Below are 22283 nucleotides of genomic sequence, written 5' to 3' on the forward strand. Positions count from 1 at the left end.
GGGGGCCCTGTCCTGCCCGACCCTGCTCGCTGCTGGCTCCGCCCCTCTTACCGTCCCCGTTGAACGGTTAGATGTAGTCGGACTTCCGTATAATTCAATTTTCTGTCCTTTGGTTGTGTCTTTGTTTCTCCAAACCTTTGTTTTATTCAAACTTGGTTGTGGGAGAAGGCACAGTGTTTCCACCTATGCCTCCATCTTGGCGGAAGTCCTCATCGTTTTTAAAAGAATATGTACTATTTGATATTACTATTGCTTACATTAACTTGATGGAATTTGGTTTTTCTTTAGTCAGTCCTATATGAGTGTAAACGCACATAGTGATTCTGACTCTAAAAGTAATGCTGTACACCTGCAAGATTCAAAGAAGGGAAACAATAAATATATTTATGGCCCAAAGTACTTTCTGCGTGAAATGTTCAATAGTAAAGTTTCCAGAAATTTTTCACTTTTGTTTGAACTATAGAAATAGTCTTTTTCTTTATGGAAAGAAAAAAGGGATCATATGTGTTTTTCCAACTATTTTCTCCTTTAGTTATTAATGTATTACTAAGGAAGTACAACTGGAAACTTAGTGTTTGCTGAGCAGCCGTGTATGGAGCTATTTTCCTTGTGAGAAAATTTGATATGCCAAGACTGTGATAACTGAACAAATATTTAATAAGCACTCCTGTGTACCAAGTCTTGTGGTTTTTGCAAACCTCAGTGAACGTGATTTGTCCCACCCGTATGTGTGGTTGGATTTCTGGCATCATTCGCTTCATTTGGTGGTGCTCACCAAGTAGGTCACTTGCTCTCATTGAGTTGGGAGCCTTGCTTGGATAAATAGTAAGATTCCTCGTGAGTCAGCAGTACGTGTCAGTGACTAAGAGAAAAAATGAAACATTTGACAAGTAATGCTTTTCAGGTTAATGCATTTTGTGATTTGTATTATGCCTTGTAACTTTCAATCCTTTCATTTCAATCTGGTCAAGTGGGGAACACCCATTTTAAGGGAAACATCGCTTTTTTGAGGAGTTTGTTCAGATGGTTAAGTTATTTACAAGGCCTCTGTTACTTTTTATTGAATTAGGTGTCTATAGAAGCTTTTGTTCTTTTTGGCATTATCAATACTATTGTACACTTCTCCTTGGCACAGTAGTGAGCCAGCAGGACCTGGAGATTCTAATTGGTATTCCTTAGCCATTTCTGACTAAGAGTCCTTGTAAATCTGATTGCCAAAGAGAGAGAATAATGAGCCCCCTGTGTTCCATTGTCCCTTTTGTTAATCTTGTTTCATCTCACCACCTTTAATATTGTTTTGGTTCTGTTTGTTTCCTGGGAATTTTAAAGCAAACTCAAGACATAATTTCACCCATAAATATTAATGAAGGACTTTTTAAATTATGACTGACAGCTTGCTGGTTTTATTAAAATGCCTTTTTCAAATAAGGATCCAAAAAAGCTCTACATATTATATTTGATTGTTATTTATCTCAAGTCACTTTTACTTTATAGCAGTCTCAGATTTGGGCTCCGCACTACTGATCTGTTGAAGAAATAAGTTCAGTGGCCCTACAGAATGTTCCACAATTTGGATTTATTCCCTATTTCCTATAAATAGGTAGTAAAATCAGACATTTGGTTAGATTCAAGCTCAAAGCTTTAGGCAAGTATACTTCTGGTGGTTCTGTGTTCTTCCCTAAGAGAGGATGCAATAGCGCCTTGTTGCCACATGGACTAAAAGTTGTCTCTTTAGTGAAGGGGCACGTTCCCAAGAAAATATTTTCGGTGTTTACAAAGAAGGGACTGGTATAAAAGTTGATGAATAGTGACTAAATAGAAATTTTAATGGATAAAAAGTAAATTGTTTAGATTTTTTATTTCATAGAATTTTGGCATTTTGTTTGTTCACAGGAAGAAATCTTTCCTGTTTTCTGCTCTGTATGCTGCCTTTATCTTTGGTGGTCGGCACGTAATGAACAAACGGGCGAAGTTTGAACTGAGGAAGCCTTTAGTGATCTGGTCTCTGACCCTCGCAGTCTTCAGGTAGGTGCTTTTCACATTGCTTTGAAACGCATCCATTTCATCAGACTTGGTTGAAAGAAGCAACAATTGAGCATTTTACCTTACATCTCAGATGTTTGGTTATTGAGTAGAATGAGGACACAAAGCCACGTCCAGAGAGAAGCAAGCCCTTTATCGCAACCAAATTTTCCACACTATAACCAATCTCTTATTTTAAAAGTTCTCAGACCATCTTGTCCAAGCTGCTCATGGAATAATCAGATGTCCAGTCTATCTCTTAAGACTAGAAATAGTGTGTCTATTTTCTGTTTTTTCACATAAGTCTAGATGAATGGCTAAATGGGAAGCCACACTGTTGAAGTCGATCGTAGAGCAGAGGGTTCAGATGTTATGCCATTACTGATACTTAATTAAAACAGGGCACTCAGCCCTGGCCACTGTGGCCCCCTTGATGGGAGTGTCATCCAGGAGACAGAAAGGTTGCGGTTTGGATTCCTGGTCAGAGCACATACGTAAGTTGTGGGTTCAGTCCCCGACTGGGATGTGTGGGAGAGGCAACCCGATCAACACACTGATCTTCCTCTCCCCCTCTCTCTTTCCTCCTTCTCCCTCTCTCTAAAAATCAGTAAGCATGTCCTCAGGTGAGTATTTTAAAAAAAAGGCAATCAATCATAACTGGACCCAGGTCATGTGCCCATGTCATTAGACCAGAGAATGTTTTTGTCTGCGTCCCCCAAAGCACTCTCCACCCCGTGACCTGAGGTGACTCTCAGGCATATGTTTATGCAGCCAGTTCTTTGTACCTGGTGGAGCTCATCATAGCAGCTGTTAGGACCAGGCATGGTCTCCCCGGGGGTGTCTGCCAGCCGACATCCAGCCTCATTCCTGGAAGCTTGAAGAAGCATTGGTAATATTTGGCGATATGGGCAATTGCAAGGCTAATTAGCACACAACTGGTGTCCGAAAAGTTGCCAGCATTCACCTACAGCATTGACAAAGGCACCTGTTCCATTGGTGTTTTGTTCAGCAAAACCAGCAAGTTTATGACTAGGCTTCCGGAGTACGAGGAGTAGATATAAATATACTGCAAAATACAAAGCTATTCATTTTAATATTTATGATTTTATTTTTATTTTTTCATTTACATATTACTGTTCTACCACTAAGCAGAAATGATGGTATCATTAAAAGCCTCATTAGTCACTCCGTCCTAATAAAAATGATCAGGAAGAGGGTTTGCACGAACTCCAGTGATCTGTACATTTCTGTTAGGTTAGTTCCCTACGTCTAATCAGTCATTCGCTTGCTGCTACAAAGTATGCTCGTCTTGGTGCATCTTGGGAGGCGCTGGGTTTGAGGTACTCAGGATTTGGGTCTGCTCTACAGGCTTCTTCCACTGTAGTCTGTGTCAGGGCATGATTCTCTAACCCAAAATAGCATTTTAGTTTTTATTTACATTTTAGGTTCACAGAGTATGCCTCACCAAAAGGACTTTGATATTTTTGGAAAATATTATCTGTACTCTAATGATGCCTTCCAGCATTTTACAGTTTTCAACATCCCTGAGCCTTTATCATTTTTTCCTAAGACTTTAACACATATAAGCAGAGAAGAAAGTACAAGGACCCCTGTGTGTTCCTTACCCTGCTTAAATCATTGTTCCCACTGGGCTACTCTTCCTTCATCTGTATCCTTACCAACTTCTCCTTACCCCAAATTATTTGGAAAGAATACAAGCTTAAATATGTCCGAATAAAATAATATGATTTCTATAAGTTAAGTACTCATTTAAAAAAAACTGACCACAGTATCCTTATGTCACCAAATTAGTAATATTTTTTTATTCTTAAGTGTTCAGATTTCCCCAGTTGTTTCATTAATGATTTTTTTACAAAAAAAAATTTTAAGGATCTGAAACAAAAGAAGATCCACACATTTTCATTGGCTGATTTCTTTGAACTTAGAGGTTTCCACCTTCCTCTCCCCATGTGCCCCCCTGACCCCCATCCATCCTTTGAAGATCATTTGCCCCTTAGACTCTCCCCACAGACTGCATTTTTCTGTCCTCTGTATTCTTTACTAGTTGGCAGTTAGAGCTAGAAGTTTGATTATATTCAGGTTTAATATTTGACTCTCTCTAAGTAAAAACTTGCCTTTCTGTTTTCCTGAAGTATATGCATAGTTATTACAGCAGAAGCAGGATAAATGCTTGATTCTTTGACTATATAGTATGTAGCCATTTCAGGAAAAACTATTTGATCACCTAGCATGTAAATAATAACTGTTTCCTTTTTAATTATTATTATTAACTCATGGTTTGAGTTAATATACTCAATACTATACATACACTTCATGTGTCAATGATTTTGAAATGAATTTGGTTTTGGTAGATTTCAGTTCATTGCTGTTACTCTTTTGGATGCTGAAGTAGTTTATCTTTGTCCAGTGGGAGTTTTTTTCAAGTTGACTCCTGAATCCTTTTCCCATGCACTGACTAGTTCTCAAAGCTTGGTTCTCTGAGGGAGATGACAAGGTGTTCTAGGCCAGGCGTAGTGTACATTCCTTGTCCAGAAATGGAGTTAGCCATTTCTCTAAGGAGCCCTAGTTCCTTTGGGAGAGGGGAAATATTATTTAGAAACCACTATCTGAGTACTGGGGATGGCTGTTGGTGCTAAGTCAGCTTTTATTTCTAGGACTATCAGAGGCCAGAAATAGAAAATTACTTATTTTTAAAGAAACAGCCCTCGTTGGTGTAGATCAGTGGATTGCGTGCAGGCCTGTGAACTGAAGGGTGGTCATTGTGATTCCCAGTCAGGGCATACACCTGGGTTATGGGCCAGGTTCCCAATACGGGGGGCGTGAGAGGCAACCACACATTGGTGTTTTTCTCCCTCACTTTCTCCTTCCCTTCCCCACTCTCTAAAAATACATAAATAAAACCTTTTAAAAAAATAAAGAAACATCCAGAGTTGGATACTTCCAATTCATATTTATGACTAGAGAGTTTTTACTTAATTAGCTTATCTCTGCTTCTTCCCATGCCAAAATCTAAGTTCCCAATGTCAGCCAGTAATTATTCATTTACTTTATCCTACGATGCATATATATTAACAATACTTTACCTTTTTTAGATTGGCAGGTTTTTGTTTCCTTTTTTATTTCCTTAATTCAGTTACTTTACTTTCTTCAGAGCTATATTTTGTATAAAACTTTAAAAACCAGAACTATATCAAACAGTCTGAGTTTGGATGGTCTAGACTCCTGTAAATTTGATTATAATGTTCCAACTAGGAATTTGGAAAATAGCGATAATGGAATTCTATTATTGTGTTAACCTAGCATTTCTCCACGGGGACTCAGGAGAGGCAACCATACATTGATATTTCTCTCCTTCCCTTCCCCTCTAAAAGATAAATAAATAAAATCTTTTAAAAAAGTGAATGAAGTTGATATAAAGAATCAAAAATAAGTCCTTCCTACAAACAGATATTTTGGTGAATATTAAATAAGAATTTTCTTATTTTGGTCATACAGGATAGCTTCATTATTACAAGACCGTGTTTTTGTAGAAAACTTGGAATGGTTTCCACCTTACTATAATTCGCAAATTCTTTGGCCCTGGCTGGTGTAGCTCAGTGGATTGAGCTCAGGCCTGCGAACCAGAGGGTAGCCAGTTCGATTCCCAGTAGGGGCACATGCCTGGGTTACAGACCGTATCCCCAGTAGGGGGGCGCTCAAGAAGCAATCACACATTGACATTTCTCCCCCTTTCTCCCTCCCTTTCCCTCTCTCTAGAAATAAGTAAATGAAATAAAATAAATTTAAAAAATAAAAAAATTCACAGACTTTTAAATCTATCTGTAAATAGTGACTACTATAGAAGTTTAGAAATGCCTAGCTCAGGAGACATTCTTTTTTTTCTTCTTAAAAAATATTTTTTCGTTTTTTAGAGAGTGGAAGAGAGGGAGAAAGAAAGGGAGAAAAATTATCAATCAGTTGCCTCCAAACCTGCAACCTAGGCATGTGCCCTGACTGGGAACAGAACCCAGCAATCTTTTGCTTTGTGGGATGACGTCCAACCCACTGAGCCACACCAGTTGGGGCTTAAGAGACATTCTTATGAGTTGTTCTGCATCTACTCCACTTCCACTGGATCTACCCTCTTTGCCATGACAGAATATCATTGATTTATGAAAACACAGAAAGAGAATGGGAACCGAACTTCTCAGTTAGAGGAATTAGAAAATCACTGAAAAGATAATTTTGTGTATATTTTGCTGCTTAAGAATAATTTCTTACCCCCAACTCGTCAAATATGCCCATTCGTTTTTACGGTAGCCAGAGACTCCTCTATGAGTAGTTTTCAGACCTGTTTACTCATGAAGTGTGACAATCGAAATTGGAAATTAATTTGGACATGCAGAGTACCTAAGCAAAAATTAAAACCCTATCTTCATACCATCTACTTCAAAAAATGGTACGAACTATTTTTTGAATAGTTCAGCAAGAATTACCTGTGGAATATTTTCTCTTTACTTTGGATGTTGACTGACTATACAATTTAATTTATGGAAAGCTGATGTAAGTACTGATGAAGTAGATGGAACGTGATCGACTGAGTGAGTCTACGCCAGGATAGAATAGATCCAGTTCGTTTGAGAAGGAGCACTCTGGGTTTTGTCGCTGCTGCTGCTTTTACAGTTTCTTCTCTTTGCCCGCACCTGTCCCCTCTCTCAGGTGCACACTGTCAGCTCCTGGTGTCAATTAGTCTTACAGATACAGCTGTGATGATGATACCGCCCCTGCTTCCCACCTACATCCCACCCAACCTGAGGACAAGCGTTTCCTTATCCAATGAGATAATGTCGTATGCTTTTGGCCCTAGATGTTAGAGCGTTTTCTTAGGGGAATATACTGGAAAGTTCAGGTAATTTGAATTAGCAGATCCATTAGATGAAGTTGTTGCTCATGCAAACAGCATCAGATACTTGGAGGTGCCTATAATTCATTCTTCTCAGTCACTGCTGAGTCATCAGACCATATTATTGTTGCATCTCAGCTGCGTTACTCCAGTTGACTTGTAAAAAAATTACTATGTACTTATTTAAGAACTCCTTCTAGACTGGGCTCAGATGTGTGTGCTGATTCGAACAGCCTGTACCCAGTATCTGTCTGGCAGTGTTTTCTTCTCATGGGCAGCATGAGGAGTTCCAAGGAGCCCTCTTCTGGGTCTCTGACCCAGAACAGGTCAAAGCAGGGTGTCCAGCCAGTGCACATTAGAATTCAATAACTGCTTTGTGCCGCAGATTTGTAGTTGCCGATATGCACTTGCTTCAAATTTGCTTACTCCCATTTCCTGGTGATTCACACTGGCTTCAATTGTTTTATGCCTGGTCTGCACACAGCCAGATGTTTTATACGTACTCTGTAGTTCGACTTCTCATCTGCCAGTTTTAACCTGTTAAAATTCATTTTTATATCTTGGCCATATTTTCATTTGTAGTTAAATTTCATTGTCAGCTTAAGTATAAAATATATTCAAAATTAATAGAAAATTACTTTTTCTTTAGTGGTATTTCCATGAACAAAGCATTTAAATGTAGCGCAGGAAATGTTCAGAAAATTATGTTCAACAATACAGACCAGCAGGTGCATGGTATTTCATCAAAACTTGTGATGTTATACATACCAATATTTGATGTTGGAAGAATTATTGGCAGTTGCTTTATTATTTTTAATGAAACAATTCTATAATTAATCCAAGTGGAACTGTTCGGATGAGAAAGATAGGACATTTAAAAAAACCCATATTGAAAGAGTAAGTACATTACATCATCAATGGGCAAAATGATGAAACATTTCCAAATGATAAATTTCAGAACAACTTAATCAGTTTATACTCAAGTACCTGGTATCTAGTATTTGGTTCTGTGGTTGCCAAAAATGGTCCTTCTTAGTCCCTAGAGAACAGCACTGTAGACAGTGATTCCAGGAATATTGATGGTATAAAAGAAATAGTATCAACTCTAGAGAGCATGATGTTGAGAAGTGAAAAAACAAGCTGCAGAATAGGTCTGGGAGTGTGATGTCGTGAGTGAAAAGTTTAATGACCCATAAAGAAACACTACATTTTATTTATTAATATATTTGTAGTAAAAGCCCAAAAATAGTGTTTAAAAAATTTAGGTTAATAATTATCTTGGTTTCTGGGGAGGCAGGGAGAGTGATGGAATCAGAGAGGGTCCAGAGGATGCTTCCATTCTTTTTGTAAAATTTTATGTCATTACAGAAAAGTCAAACAAGAAAAAGATAACGGTTTGATGGATAGCAGTATTTTTTTAAAGTTGAAATCAAATAATGCAAAAAAAACTTTTTCAAAAGAAAAGACAATTGTCATTTTATGTTTCTGGCTTCCATTAAAATAGAAGTTAATATCAAAACACGAACTCTCTACTCTGTCTCTCCCCCCCCCCCCCCAATAAGGGAAGATTTACAGTTAGACTTGAAAACCTTGTTTAGTTTTCCCTTCTGTGACAATGACCCTGAGTGAAGTGTGTATGTATACCTGAAAGGACACTTTTGGGAACTTTCTTTTTCGGCTGTCGTTCAGCTCTCAGCGAGGATCATCCTTAGTGTTGCCACCGTGTGCACACAGGAGGGACACATGGTCTGGTAAACACAGACAGGTGGGGGTCAGCCATTGCTCACTTAAACATTTGTTAATCATCCCTTCTTATTGGACTGTTTTTGTGTTTATGCTTGTCTACTTGAAAGTGTAAAATGTGATCTTATTTATGTCAGTTCTTTGTGCTTTCCTTCCTCTGGCTTTTGGGTCATTTATCAAAGAACCTTAGAAATCATTTAATGCTTAGATTCTGATGCTATATTTATATATTACAGCTGCTGTCTCATTTTTTAAACAGAAACTAAAAGATATATAGAAAAATACTCCTTTCTTTTTTTAAAATTTTAATTCTTGTTCGAGTACAGCTTTCTGTCTTATATTCCCAACCCTGCCCGCCCCCTGCCCCATGCTCCCCGCCTCCCTCCCCTTTCCACCCCCCACCCTTAGTTACTGTCTATGTGTCCTTTATACTTGTTCATGTGAGTCCATTCCCTTTTCCCCTATGATTCTCTCCCCTCTCCCCTCTGGACCCTGTCAGCCTGTTCCGTATTTGAGTGTCATTGGTCATATCTTGCTTGCTTGTTTGTTTTGTTTAGATTCCTGTTAACGGTGATATCATATGGTATTTGTCTTTCACCGCCTGGCTTATTTCGCTCAGCATAATGCTTTCCAGTTCCATCCATGATGTTGCAAAGGGTAGGAGTTCCTTCTTCCTTTCTGCAGCATAGAATTCCATTGTGTAAATGTACCATAGTTTTTTGATCCAGTCATTGTCCGATGGGCATCTAGGTTGCTTCCAACTCTTGGCTATCGTGAATTGTGCTGCTATGAACATCAGGGTGCATAGGTTCTTTTGGATTGGTGTTTCAGGGTTCTTAGGATATACTCCTAATAGTGGAATCGCTGGGTCAAAAGGCACGTCCATTTTTAGTTTTCTTAGAAAATTCCATACTGTTTTCCATAGTGGTTGTACCAGTCTGCAATCCCACCAACAGTGAACTAGGGTCCCCTTTTCCCCACAACCTCTCCAGCACTTGTTGTTTGTTTCTTTGTTTATGATAGCCATTCTGACTGGTGTAAAGTGGTATCTCATTGTGGTTTTAATTTGCATCTCTCTGATAGCTAGCGATATCGAGCATCTTTTCATGTGTCTCTGGATCCTCTGTATGTCCTCCAAAAATACTCCTTTCTGAAGGCAGGTTGTGTAAAAGTTTTCCTTGCAGAATCAAATGGAGTTTTCTCAAAAATAAATTGCTGGAGTTTTGTTCACTGAGACACAAAACAACGGAGACTAGGAGCAATGCAGCAGACAGGGGACATGGTTATTTCAAAGGCAGGTCCCAGAATGAGAGCAAAACACATTTTGTTTCTCTTGGCACCAAGAGAAAGGTGAAGCGCCTACACTGAATTAAAAAACCAGTAAACTATTACGTTGAGTTAAATAGTTAACCAGTTAACTATTATTAACTCAATAGTTTACTGGTTTTTTAATGCCTAACAAACAGTAAAGGCAAAAAAAGTCACTGCCATAGAAAAAATCATTCTTACAGTTACTTGGTACACCAAGAGCTGGCTTACTTCCTTGATGAGGAACACCATGCTAGTGTTTCCATACATGGAGATGACAGTATCTAGTCTGAAAGACAATGGATTTGCTTAGCATTTTGAGTTGTATTTGAATCCCTTTCCACTTGAGAGCTGCCAAAATACCTGCCACAACTCTGCTCAGTTTGAATATCAATTTGGTTATTCTGTTCCACCCATACACACAGCAAAGGTATTACCCAACACATCACAGCAACAAGATAAGGAAAGCTTTCGTCCCTGCCCCTCCCCCACACTGGTGTACGTAACACACAACTCCACCCTGCATGCATGCTCCAAGGCTCCCTGGAAATCTATCCCATCCTCGTGTTTTTCGATGCAACAAAAGTAAAATGCCGCTTCCACGGGACTTTATATCAGAGGTTCCGATGCCAACCCACAGTATCTCCGGTTCTCCCCTCCACACTTCACTAGCCACGCTGGCAGCATCAGTAATGGATAACAGAGAGGGGCTGTGTGTGACATAGGCTGCCTCATTAGCACTGCATTTGATTTTTACATGGCTAGAACTCAGTCGTTTGCCAGAAGAGGCTCTAGGACTAGATCACAATAAAGTGATGTTGATTGAATTATTTGGTTCATTTTGAGCAATGATAAAGATAAGAAATGGCAACTCTCTGTACTTCAAAAGTAAGATAGAGCTTATAAACTGGGATTTATACAACCTGGTTTGCTCTCAACAGTCTTGGTTTTATGCCCATTGTCTTGGCATAACTATCAATAATTTGCTTTTCACATTCAAAAATGTCCCAGTGTGAATGGTAAATGTTACAGTTGTTCTAAAAAACCCCTGAGAAATTGTGCTGGCTCAGTAAAACACACTGAGCCTCGCTGCTTTTTAAACACCCAGTAAGGCTGCTCCCTCAGGGCTCTCGCACTTAATGCTTCCCTCCACCCGGAACATTCCTTGCCCAGATGTTCCAAGGGCTTGTCTCTCACGTCCTGCAGACTTTTACTGAAATTTCACCTTCTCCTTGAGATCTTCTCCATGCCCTACTCCACATCACAGTAATCCCTGCCTATACTCCTTATTGCCCATGTCTGATTGATTTTCTTCCTTGGCATTTACCACTCAGTGTATTAGCAATCTCGTTCATTCTCTTCCCTCCTACTTAATCCGAACTCTGTGAGAATATGGATTTTTGTTTGGTTTTCGGCCCAGTCCTTAGCATCCCGGTAGGCAATTAATAAATATTTATCTCTTAAAAATGAAAAAGGGGAACGAAGAAAGGGAACTTGTAGACAGTCGTTAGTAAGTCTCCTTTCCATTATTGGAAAGACTTTCCAATAAAGGAATAGGAACAAATGTTCCCACTTTTCCCTTGAATCCAGAAAATGCCTGGATTTTTACGTGTTTCCAAGAAAATAAAAACTGGATGGATTAATCAAGTGCACGAGCTTTTACTCGTGCTTTAAAAATAAAAATATCCACTACAAGGGAAAATTCCAAGCTCCCGAAAAGGGGGCTTGCTGAGGAAAAGCCAGAAGCACATAGCATCGCGCTGCTGTGCAGCTGGCTTTGGGCTCTGGCACGAGTGGGCAGGCTGCCCCTCCTTCCCTCGGGGTGGGCGCTGACCTGCATGTCGGTCTGCTGCTCCAGGCTTGCCTGATGGTTCTGTTTCCTTCCAAATTAAAGGTTGGGGGGGGGGAACCTCCTCATAGTGTAATGATCTAGTTCTAATAGGACAAGTGTTTACCTTATGTGGCAGTTTCTTATAAATCTAATACGTACTATATAGACAGCCCACAGCACCAGCAGTGTGGTTAACGAAAAGAGCTACAGGTTAATGTGAGTACAGACAAGGAATGTCCTCACCATCTCACAGAACTAAAGACCACTCGATGGCTTTTGCTTATTTGCAGTTGGAAATGCTATATTTAGCAATTACTTAAAAAGAAAACTTCTTGTCCTTTTTTTAAATATATATTTTATTGATTATGCTATTACATTTGCCCCATTATTTTTTTCCCTTTTATTCCCCTCTACCCTGCACCACCCTTCCCACAAGCATTCACCCCCCACCCTTAGTTCATGTCCATGTGTCATACATATAAGTTCTTTGGCTTCTCCATTTCCTATACTATTCTTAACCTCCCCCTGTCTCTTATGTATCTACCATTTATGCTTCTTATTCCCTGTACCTTTTCCCCCATTCTCTCCTCTCCCCCTCCCAGCTGATAACTCTCCATGTGATCTCCATTTCTGTGATTCTGTTCCTGTTCTACTTGTTTACTTTGTTTTTGTCTTTGCTTTTTTAGATTCAGTTGTTGATAGTTGTGAGTTTGTTGTCATTTTACTGATCATATTTTTTATCACCCTATTTTTCTTAGATAAGTGCCTTTAATATTTCATGTAATAGGGGCTTGGTGATGATGAACTCCTTTAACTTGACCTAATCTTAGAAGCACTTATCTGCCCTTCCATTCTAAATGATAGATTTCCTGGATAGATTAATCTTGCATGTAGGTCCTTGCCTTTCATGACTTGGAGTACTTCTTTCCAGCCCTTTCTTGCCTGCAAAGTTTCTTTTGAGAAATCAGCTGCCATTACTCCTAATAGGAACTCCTTTGTAGGTAACTGTCTCCTTTTCTCTTGCTGCTTTTAAGATTCTCTCCTTATCTTTCATCTTGGGTAATGTAATTGTGATGTGCCTTGGTGTGTGCTTCCTTGGGTACAACTTCTTTAGGCCTCTCTGAGCTTCCTGCACTTCCAGGAAGCCTATTTCCTTTGCCAGACTGGGGAAGTTCTCCTTTCTTTTTTTCAAGTAAGTTTTCAATTTCTTGCTCTTCCTCATCTCCTTCTGGCACCTTAATGATTCAGATGTTGGAATGCTTAAAGTCGTCCCAGAGGTTCCTAAGCATCTCCTCATTTTCTTAAATTACTGTTTCATCATTCTATTCTGGTTGAATGTTTATTTCTTTCTTCTGACCCCAATCATTGATTTGAGTCCCAGGTTCCTTCCTGTCACTGATGGTTCCCTGTATATTTTGCTTTATTTCACTTTGCATAGCCTTTACTTTTTTCTTCTATTTTGCGACCATACTCAACCATGGCTGCGAGCATCCTGATTGCCAGCGTTTTGAACTCTGCATCTTATAGGTTGTCTATCTCTTCATCGCTTAGTTCTGTTTTAGGACCTTTGAGATGTTGTTTCATTTGGGCCGTATTTCTTTCTCTCGGCACACCTGTTACATTGCAAGGGGCAGAGCCTTAGGTATTCACCCGGGTGGGGCAACCCATGTTGCTGTGTTGTGGCGCACTGTATGTGGAGGAGGGGTCTGAGAGGGAACAACGCTGCTTGCTCCCTTCTTGGCTGGCTGTCAGTCACTTCCCATGCTACCCCAAGCAAATTGAGCCCTTCTGGTGCTGATTCCCAGGTGGGCATGTTTATGTACATTCTAGGACCCTGTAGGTATCTCCAGTGAACTCTCCTGTGAGGCTGGGAGTTTCTCCCATGGCTGCAGTGCCCACAGATTTTTACAGCCAGAGGTTTTGGGGCTTTATATTCCCACTCTGGAATCCTGGGTTGCGCTGTCTGTCTCACGCCCCAGTTGTTCCTCCCGTTTTATCTGCATGCCAGTGTGGGACAGCTCCATCTGCCGGCTGCTGCGTTGCCCGCCCAGTCCTCCAGCTGCCAGTCTTCAGCGCTCCTGCTGGTCAGGATGAATGTTTCTTCTTTAACTCCATGGTTGTCGGGCTTCCAGTCAGTTCGATTTTCTGGCAATTCTGGTTATTCTTTGGTTTTCAATTTGTTGCTGTCCCTCTTCTGGTTGTGTAAGGAGGCGAAGCGTGTCTACCTGTGCCTTCAGCTTGTCCAGAAGTTGTCCTTTTTCTCGTTTTTGAAATGAGAATTCTCTGAAAATCACAGAGAAATACTCATCTAAAACCTTTAATCTCATGATCACAGATATTTATTGTTAACATTTTGGTGCATGTCCTTTCAATAATTTAATGCTAAGCTTGAGATTCTTTTATTATAATTTTAATTCTCTGTAATCTACTGTATTTGAGTTTGAACAAAAGTGTGACTTCAGTGATATGTTTGTGTTGCCAGTGCTATAATAACTTGAGACAGCTGACATGTAAGACATTTTAAATCATTTCACCGAAATGAGTTTGTGTTTAAATAGATGGAATACTACAGCTTTTCTAAATCTTGTGTGAGAAACACATGAGCATTCTTGAAGAGATTGCACAGTAGTTTAGGATTTAAGTATAATAACCCCTGAAGCATTTGTTAAGGATTATTTTGAGTAAGACTGAGTTAAGGATTGCTGTACTTATAAGCTTCTTGTGTTACCTCACAAATCCTTGAATGATCCTTCATGTTTAGCAGGGTTTAAAAAAGGACTACAAGATTTTGAACAACAAATTGAATCCTTCTTTTAAAAAAATTTTCAGACATAACTTTGTGTGCAGTTGCCTGAGTGCAAAATCTGGAATGCATCAGATGATACTGACATCTGTAATTAGGTTTAGGGAACTAGCACTGTAATTGGCTGAAGAAAACATAAAAATGAATAGCCTGGGAAAGTATTAATTGTTTACTCTGGAGAGGTCCATTCGTGGGCAGAGCATAACTGATACATGAAGAGATAAAACTTTCTTTCTTTCATAGCCCGCATGTCCTCACAGCAGGGGCATGAGTGCCTGACGGTAGAAATGCCAGGAGAGCAGGACTCCGTGCGGAAGCACTGGTGGCTTGCCCGGGGTAACTGCCTGGCGTTGAAGAAATGAAATCCTCCTAAATATGACAGACACCTTTCCCATAAGAAACAGTGATTGCAGGCCTCCTGTGGCCTCGTGGATGAAAGAATAAGCAGTTCTTTCATGAAAGCTGTCAACTTTTTTTTCTCTGTTTCAACCAACGACTCTAAATAGTATGTGCTCACCGATTTTTGAGGATGTGTGGGAGTGACAGGTTGCGGAGATCCCACTCGTTTTTGCATACGAGATAGGGAGCCCAGTTTTCTTCCTCGTGAACAGCAATTCTTTTCATTAGTGCCACCAGTAGGTGTCCTTAACTGGTAGCTAGCTTTCCTTGGAGCTCATTTCCTACTACCTGTTATAAATGTTATAAGTGGTACTGAGCAGTGTGGTTCAGTTGGTTGGGCATCATCCTGCAAAGTGAAAGGTCACCTCTTTGATTCCGGGTCAGAGGAAATGTCTAGGGCACAGATTTGATCCTGCTCAGGGTGCATATGAGAGGCAACCCATTGATGTTTCTCCTTCACATTGATGTTTCTCTCCCTCTCCTCCCCGCTCTCCGAAATTAAATAAATAAATAGTTTTTAAAAACGTACAAGTGAAAATCAGTGGGAACTCTTTAATTCCTTTTTATCATCACTTATGACTAACTTGTCATGCTTGCTAGAGGCTATCATCACTGTATTCATTGTTACCCATGATTTACAGAGCCCTGGGATTTAGAATCAAATCTATATAGTTAGCATGATTAATTTGGGGGCATGATACCTTCTTGCTCACACACTGCATTTTCCTAGCCACATAATAAAACAATCATTTTCTTTTATTCCGTTTATTTCATTACTAGTGGCGCAGTGACGGACAGAGAGGGAGCATTTGTATTTTATTTTGTTCTGAGAAACGGATGAGCATCATCAGCTTAGGAATGTATGTGCAGGGGCATTAAAGTAGCCAGGAGAGATTGTCCATTGATTCTAGGTATGTTTGTTAACCCAGAGCTGGAATTTTCAATGCAGTTCTTTGGAGTGGCCTATGATTTGAAGAATTTATGAATCATTAGCTATTCAGAGTCCTCGTATGCAGGATACAGGGATTTGGGTTCTCTGGAAGAGTGCAACTTTAAATTGGAGTTTATACTAGCTTGGTGCAAAAAGAAAAAAAAAATCAGAAAGATCCAGGGCAAGGCCACAAAGCTCAGGAGACAAGAACTGGGGAAAAAAGTTTAATTTTTGCTTTTGAAAAGAAAGTAGTAAAAAAGAAAAAACATAGCAATACTCTAGAACATTCAATCTTGAACAGAAAGCCTGGCACTGAAGATACCATCTTTACTTCTTGAACTGGTTTTTGGCAGCTTGTTCATTTTTGCTAAGACCAAACCCATCTTTTATCACACCTACAAGTTAAGGAATCACACATGAATATTTTCTGATCTGCTGGTTGACACCTGTAGGCTGTACATAAACTTTTCTGTGTTCTTTAAGGACTTATACTTAAATGCACAGGGTGGAAGAACCAGGTTCAAGTTTAAGTCACCAAAAGTAAAGGCGACTAATGGTCAACATGGCAGCATAGGCAGACATGGCTCACTTCCCCACACAACCACATTAAAATTACAACTAAAATATATAACAACCATCACTCAAAACTGTCAGAAATTGAGTTAGATGGAAGTCTGAAATGTAATTAAAGAATCCACATCCATCCACACTGGAGGAGGGGCACAGATGTGGAACAGGCTAGTCCCACACCCACATGTGGTAGATAAAATTTGGGAGGGATATCTTGGGAGTGAGGAGTCCCAGCCCCTCACCAGCCCCCCCCCCCCAGCCCAGTTCCAGTACCAGGAAGGTAAGTCCCCACAATTTCTGGCTGTAAAAACCAGCGGGGATTGAGTCAGTGGAAGAAACTTCTGGAGTCCCAAGCAGTTCCTCTTTAAAAACCTACGCATAGAATCACCTACTCAGACTCACTCCCTCTGAGCTCCAGCGCCGGGGTAGAAAGGCACCGGTGGCACACAGGGAGGAAGGGAAGTGTCTGGCCTCTCAGTGTGAGCTGGGGGACAGCTTTCTCCCAGAGGGAAAGGTGGGTAGAGGCCATTGTCCCTTTTCTGAACAATCCCTCCACAGAGCCACAGAGCCAACCAGCTGGTGCCATGTCAGAAATCCCATCAACCTGGCTACCACTGTGTGACCCGCCGTGGACATCCCCAGACCCCCGTGATTATCACCATCATCTCTGTCATCGTGTTGGTGACTGTGCTCATCACACAGCCCTAAGAGCACTTCATTGACAACATTTATGATTTTCTGACTTTATCGAACAATGACACATTTAAAATAATGTACATTTGACAAGGAGAAAACTTGGCCTATCTAACACAAAGTTCTCATTGGGCAAGAACTTTATATAATCCACAGGAAATATCAGCAAGCTAATTTCCTGATCCTTTACCTGCATCTCAAAAAAAAAAGTATGAGATCTATTAGAAGTGAATCCAATCATTAGGAAATTCAGAAATGCGACACTAATCCGTATCTAAGACTGCCAGTGAAAGTGGAGACCAGGTTTGTGAGGGCCCCTGGACATGGTTGTATTCAGCCAAATGCATGTTTTCACACACCACTGTCTCTACATTCTTCATGGAGACAAGACTGAACTTCTTTTTCACTGTTAATTTTGCCTGTTTACCTATTTTATCCTAAATGAAATAAATGGTTATCATTTGAAACGATTGTCAAAGTGACGTTTGTTAGAAGAAGGGAGAAGTTGGACAGCCCACATAAAAAAGACCTTATTTTTTTAGTGGGAGAAGAAACGTGTTGTAAAAATGCTGGCTACTTTAAATTGTAGAGTCCCTGCAGTAAATCAATGCACACAAGTCATACACCCAAGTAATCCCTCGTGTTTCACTTGTTCTCATCCCACTCGGCCTTTTGAGAACGGGTGTTCGTTCTCATTTTGATTCCCAGGAATCAAAGCCACAACAGGCTGGTGTTTGCTTTTGTGAAGACACATTGCAAACATCTCCACTGAACACTCTGAGTAGGAAGGACCGGAGTGAATGGACGCTTCAAAACTATCACCATCATTTCCTTAAACACTTTTAGGCAAAACCCTGTGAGATGTTCTAGAAATCCTAAATGATTTATGAAACACTCTTCAAAGTCAACAAAACCATGTACTTATAACTTTATTCAAAACAGTAGAAATGGGATAAAAGAAAGAACCAAATGACTAATTGTTAAAAACAAAAGGAGCAATCTTTTGTTTAACTGGAGCTACTGGAAATCACTTTGATTAGGAGTATTTTACACTGAAAATCAACCAGAAAATAGCAGCTATTTTTTAAAAAAATCAACTCCTTCACAGGCTTTTTTTTCATAAGGCAGAACTGTAACAGGAATAAAGAAGCTGCTTTTCTTTTTTTCAAATATATTTAGTTGATTATGCTATTACAGTTGTCCCACTTCCCCCCTTAATTCCCCTCCACCCTGCACACCCCCTCCTGCCCACATTCCCCCCCCTTTAGTTCATGTTCAAGTGTCTTAAGTTCTTTAGCTTTTATATTTCCCATACTATTCTTGCCCGCCCCGTCTCTTTTCTACCTACCGTCTATGCTACTTATTCTCTGTACCTTCTCCCCTCTTCTCTCCCTCCCACCCCCCTGTTGCTAATCCTCCATGTGATCTTCATTTCTATGGTTCCACTCGATCTAGCTGTCCTCTTAGTTTGCTTTTGTTTTAGGTGTGGTTGTTAATAATTGTGAGTATGCTGTTATTTTACTACACATGTTTTTTATCTTCTTTTTCTTAGATAAGTCCCTTTAACATTTCATATAATAAGGCCTTGGTGATGATGAACTCCTTGAATTTGACCTTATCTGAGAAGAACTTTATCTGTCCTTCCATTCTAAATGAAAGCTTTGCTGGATAGAGCAATCTTGGATGGAGGTCCTTGCCTTTCATGACTTGTAATACTTCTTTCAAGCCCCTTCGGGGCTGTAAGTTCTCTTAAGAAATCAGCTGACAGTCTGATGGGAACTCCTTTGTAGGTAACTGTCTCCTTACCTCTTGCTGCTTCTAGGATTCTCTCCTTCATTTTGGTCTTGGCTAATGTAATTATGATGTGCCTTGGTGTGTGCTTCCTTGGGTCCAACTTCTTTGGGACTCTCTGAGCTTCCTGGACTTCCTGGAAGTCTATTTCCTTTGCCAGACTGGGGAAGTTCTCCTTTATTATTTGTTCAAGTAAGTTTTCCACTTGTTGCTCTTCTTCTTTCTCTTCTGGTACCCCTATAATTTGGATGTTAGAATGTTTAAAGATGTCCTGGAGGTTCCTAAGCCTCCCCTCATTTTTTTGAATTCTTGTTCTTCATTCTTTTCTGGTTGGATGTTTCGTTCTTTCTTCTGGTCCACTGCATTGATTAGAGTCCCAGTTTTCTTCACTATTGGTTCCCTGTGCATTTTCCTTCGTTTCACTTTGCGCAGCCTTCATTTTTTCATCTAATTTGTGGCCAAACTCAACCAATTCTGTGAGCATCCTGATCAGCAGTGCTTTGAACTGTGCATCTGATAGGTTGGCTATCTCTTGGTCCTTAGTTGTATTATTCATGGAGCTTTGATCTGTTCTTCTGTTTTGGCCATTTTTCTTGTCTCGTGGCACCTATTACACAAGTTTTTTTTCTAATTTATTTAATTCTTATTCAAGCACATTATTTATTTATTTATTTATTTATTTTCTGTTACACAAGTTTTAAATAAGTGTTTCTTGATGCAGTTTCAGTAGCTGTACAAACGTGGTGATGGTGAGTTCTCTGCCGAGACATCGGTGACAGGTGCGCCGTAACAGGCCCATTCAACTATTTTTGCAGAATGAACAAGAGTGTCAGAGACAGCTGGGCTCACAAGCCTTCCAGAAGTCTCTTATTGTTTCTTATATTGGATCATCTTCAAAGTGAGAATAGTTACCATTTAGGACTGCCAAATTTTCAGGCCATCAGATAACCCTGGTCTCGTAGCAGAAAAAAATGTGAGCCGAGGTGCAAAAAGAGTGAATGAATTTTATAAAAAATATTTCTAGTGTATGTCAGGGAGAAGTTTTCTTAGAAGTGGTCCATTTGCTGTGAATAACAGAAGGCAAAGTGGAGAATAATGTGGTCAAAGCCACAGAAAATAAAGGAGAGAGAAAAATCAGACTTATTACCTGCTCTTAGTCTGCTGTGGTAATACAAGAGCTGAAGGTTTTAACGAACTAGACTTCCTGGGACCTTCCCATTAATTCATGGAAGTCTATGGAGAAGGGAAATAGGAAGTAGCTCAATACTGAATGGAAAATTTTTATTGTTCTGAAAAGTCATTTTCCAAAAGCTTTAGAGATTATGTTGATTTAAAGTGAATATTTCCCCTCTGTTGAAAATAGAGAAGAAGTTATAGGCTTTGTTCCAAATCTCTCTCACAACAGACCTGGGGGGAAAATACTGTTATAGGGAGGTCACATTGTTTTAGATGGACATGTTCCCTGAATATTTCAAAATACTCAGTGCTTCAATATTTCAGTGCTTTTGTAATCCAGAATCTGTTTTCCCTGTTTTCGTAATCCAGAATCCGTTTTCCCATGAGAATAATTTTAAACACAACTAATAAATTCATTCCTAATAGTAACTTTTCACTATGTCTAACTCGTGGTACTTCATTGGAAAGTTCTTGGTTGCTGACAAGTTTCTTTGTTTTACCACTAACTCCCCTACTAAGTAAGTAAATACCTGGATGGCATGGTTGTAATTTGCCAACAGTGATTGTTACAGTACCAGGCTGGTGGCCACCAGAATCACCCTTAGGATTTCTGAGGCCCCTAAACAACAAACTGGTTGAGAAAATAGTGGCCAGCAATGTGGGTATTTCTGTCCCCCACAGATGTGCCACACCTGTGTATCGGTGTTATAAGTGTTAAATCAGTTCAGCTGCCCACTTTCAAATTATGTGGTTCTTGAGTATATTTTGGTTGTAGGAATTCGTATTCCTTAACATTTTCATATTAGGGACATCCTTATTAATATTTATATATCATTGTTTCAAATTGTCCTGATCCAAATCCATATAAAAAGCAACGACATCTCTATTTTGCAGTTGAAGGAACTGATGCTTAGTGTAATTAAGAAGTGTACTCATAGACACACAGCTTATACGTGACAGGATTGGGTTTATCCCATGCTCTTTGCTCAAAACCACACTGCTTATGCAACTGGAAAGGTCCAGATGCAAGGTGCCAAAGCTGGAAAGACTGTGAGTGGCTTACATAAGAGGAGGAGACGATCTTATGAGCCGGGGAGGGAGAAGAAACTGCTGAGTTTCTCAAATTGTGTAACCTGTGGACTGTGCTACAGGTTAAAAATCCCATTTTCTGGGTCTTGATCCAATGCTATTTAATTAGAGATTCTGGTGGTAGAGCCAGGAAATCTGCATTCCTACCAAACTCTGTAATTCAAATTTCTACAATTTCAGGGGTTTTTGTTTGCCACCCTCTCCTTCACCCCCAAGTCCAGGGACTCTCCCTCTTTCCTCCTTACTCCCTGCACTGACAATTGAACAACTGAACAACTGAAGACTTTCAGATGTTCTGTAGCCAAGAAGTCCCGTGCATGCTCAGCTGCCCTGCAGAGGCTGTGATGCAGGCCAACTGTGGCAAGCTTGATCCTTACTCATGCATTTCTTTCTCCAGCCATTTTCTTCAGCACCTGGACCACTAACTGGGTGCATGCACCTGAGATAACATCACTCAAGGGCGTTGTATCTCAGTTGGCTTCTTGGTCAGTCTGCTTCCTGGTCAGCCTAATGCCATAGAGCTGGGAGAAGAAAGCTACTTCGTCTTCACTTGAATGGCTAACAGGCATCTCATGTCTAATCTATCTTATTCCTCTCTATCAGGGTGCCTAATCAGCTACACTGCCCAAATGCATACCAGAATGGGCTACTTTCTTCTGTTCAGGCATACTGTTACTGTGTTTTGCACACTGTCATTTCATTTGGAAATGAGAGCTATAACATCCTTTTAAATATTCTCCCTGGTAGACTTCTTATACAACACAATGATAAATTACTATCATTATTTGATTTTAATAATTGTATATTAACCTTAATTATGTATTAGCTATTAATATTATCAATTATGATACTGTGTCTTATATTACAGCCCATGCTCCACAGAGTAGCCTGTTAAAAACAAATCACATCATGTCACTCCCCTGCTTAAAATCCACCAATACCTGTGCGGTGTAGTAAGAATAAAGTACATTTTATGATTTATTATTATTAATTAGTACTATTACTGTCACTATAGCATATAAAA

General features: G+C 39.9%; 1 protein-coding gene across 1 annotated transcript in view; it reads left to right on the forward strand.

The window, feature by feature from the left end:
* ELOVL6 (ELOVL fatty acid elongase 6) overlaps positions 1 to 22283 on the forward strand; it is a 119269-nt gene that overhangs the window by 76728 nt on the left and 20258 nt on the right. The window contains exon 3 of the mRNA XM_037031932.1: positions 1894 to 2025. Within this exon, the coding sequence (XP_036887827.1) occupies positions 1894 to 2025 (132 nt within the window). The remainder of the gene's footprint in view (positions 1 to 1893; positions 2026 to 22283) is intronic.

Source organism: Sturnira hondurensis, unplaced genomic scaffold (genome assembly GCF_014824575.4).
Source record: "Sturnira hondurensis isolate 20B ecotype Veracruz unplaced genomic scaffold, ASM1482457v3 Scaffold0021214, whole genome shotgun sequence".
NCBI lineage: Eukaryota > Metazoa > Chordata > Mammalia > Chiroptera > Phyllostomidae > Sturnira > Sturnira hondurensis.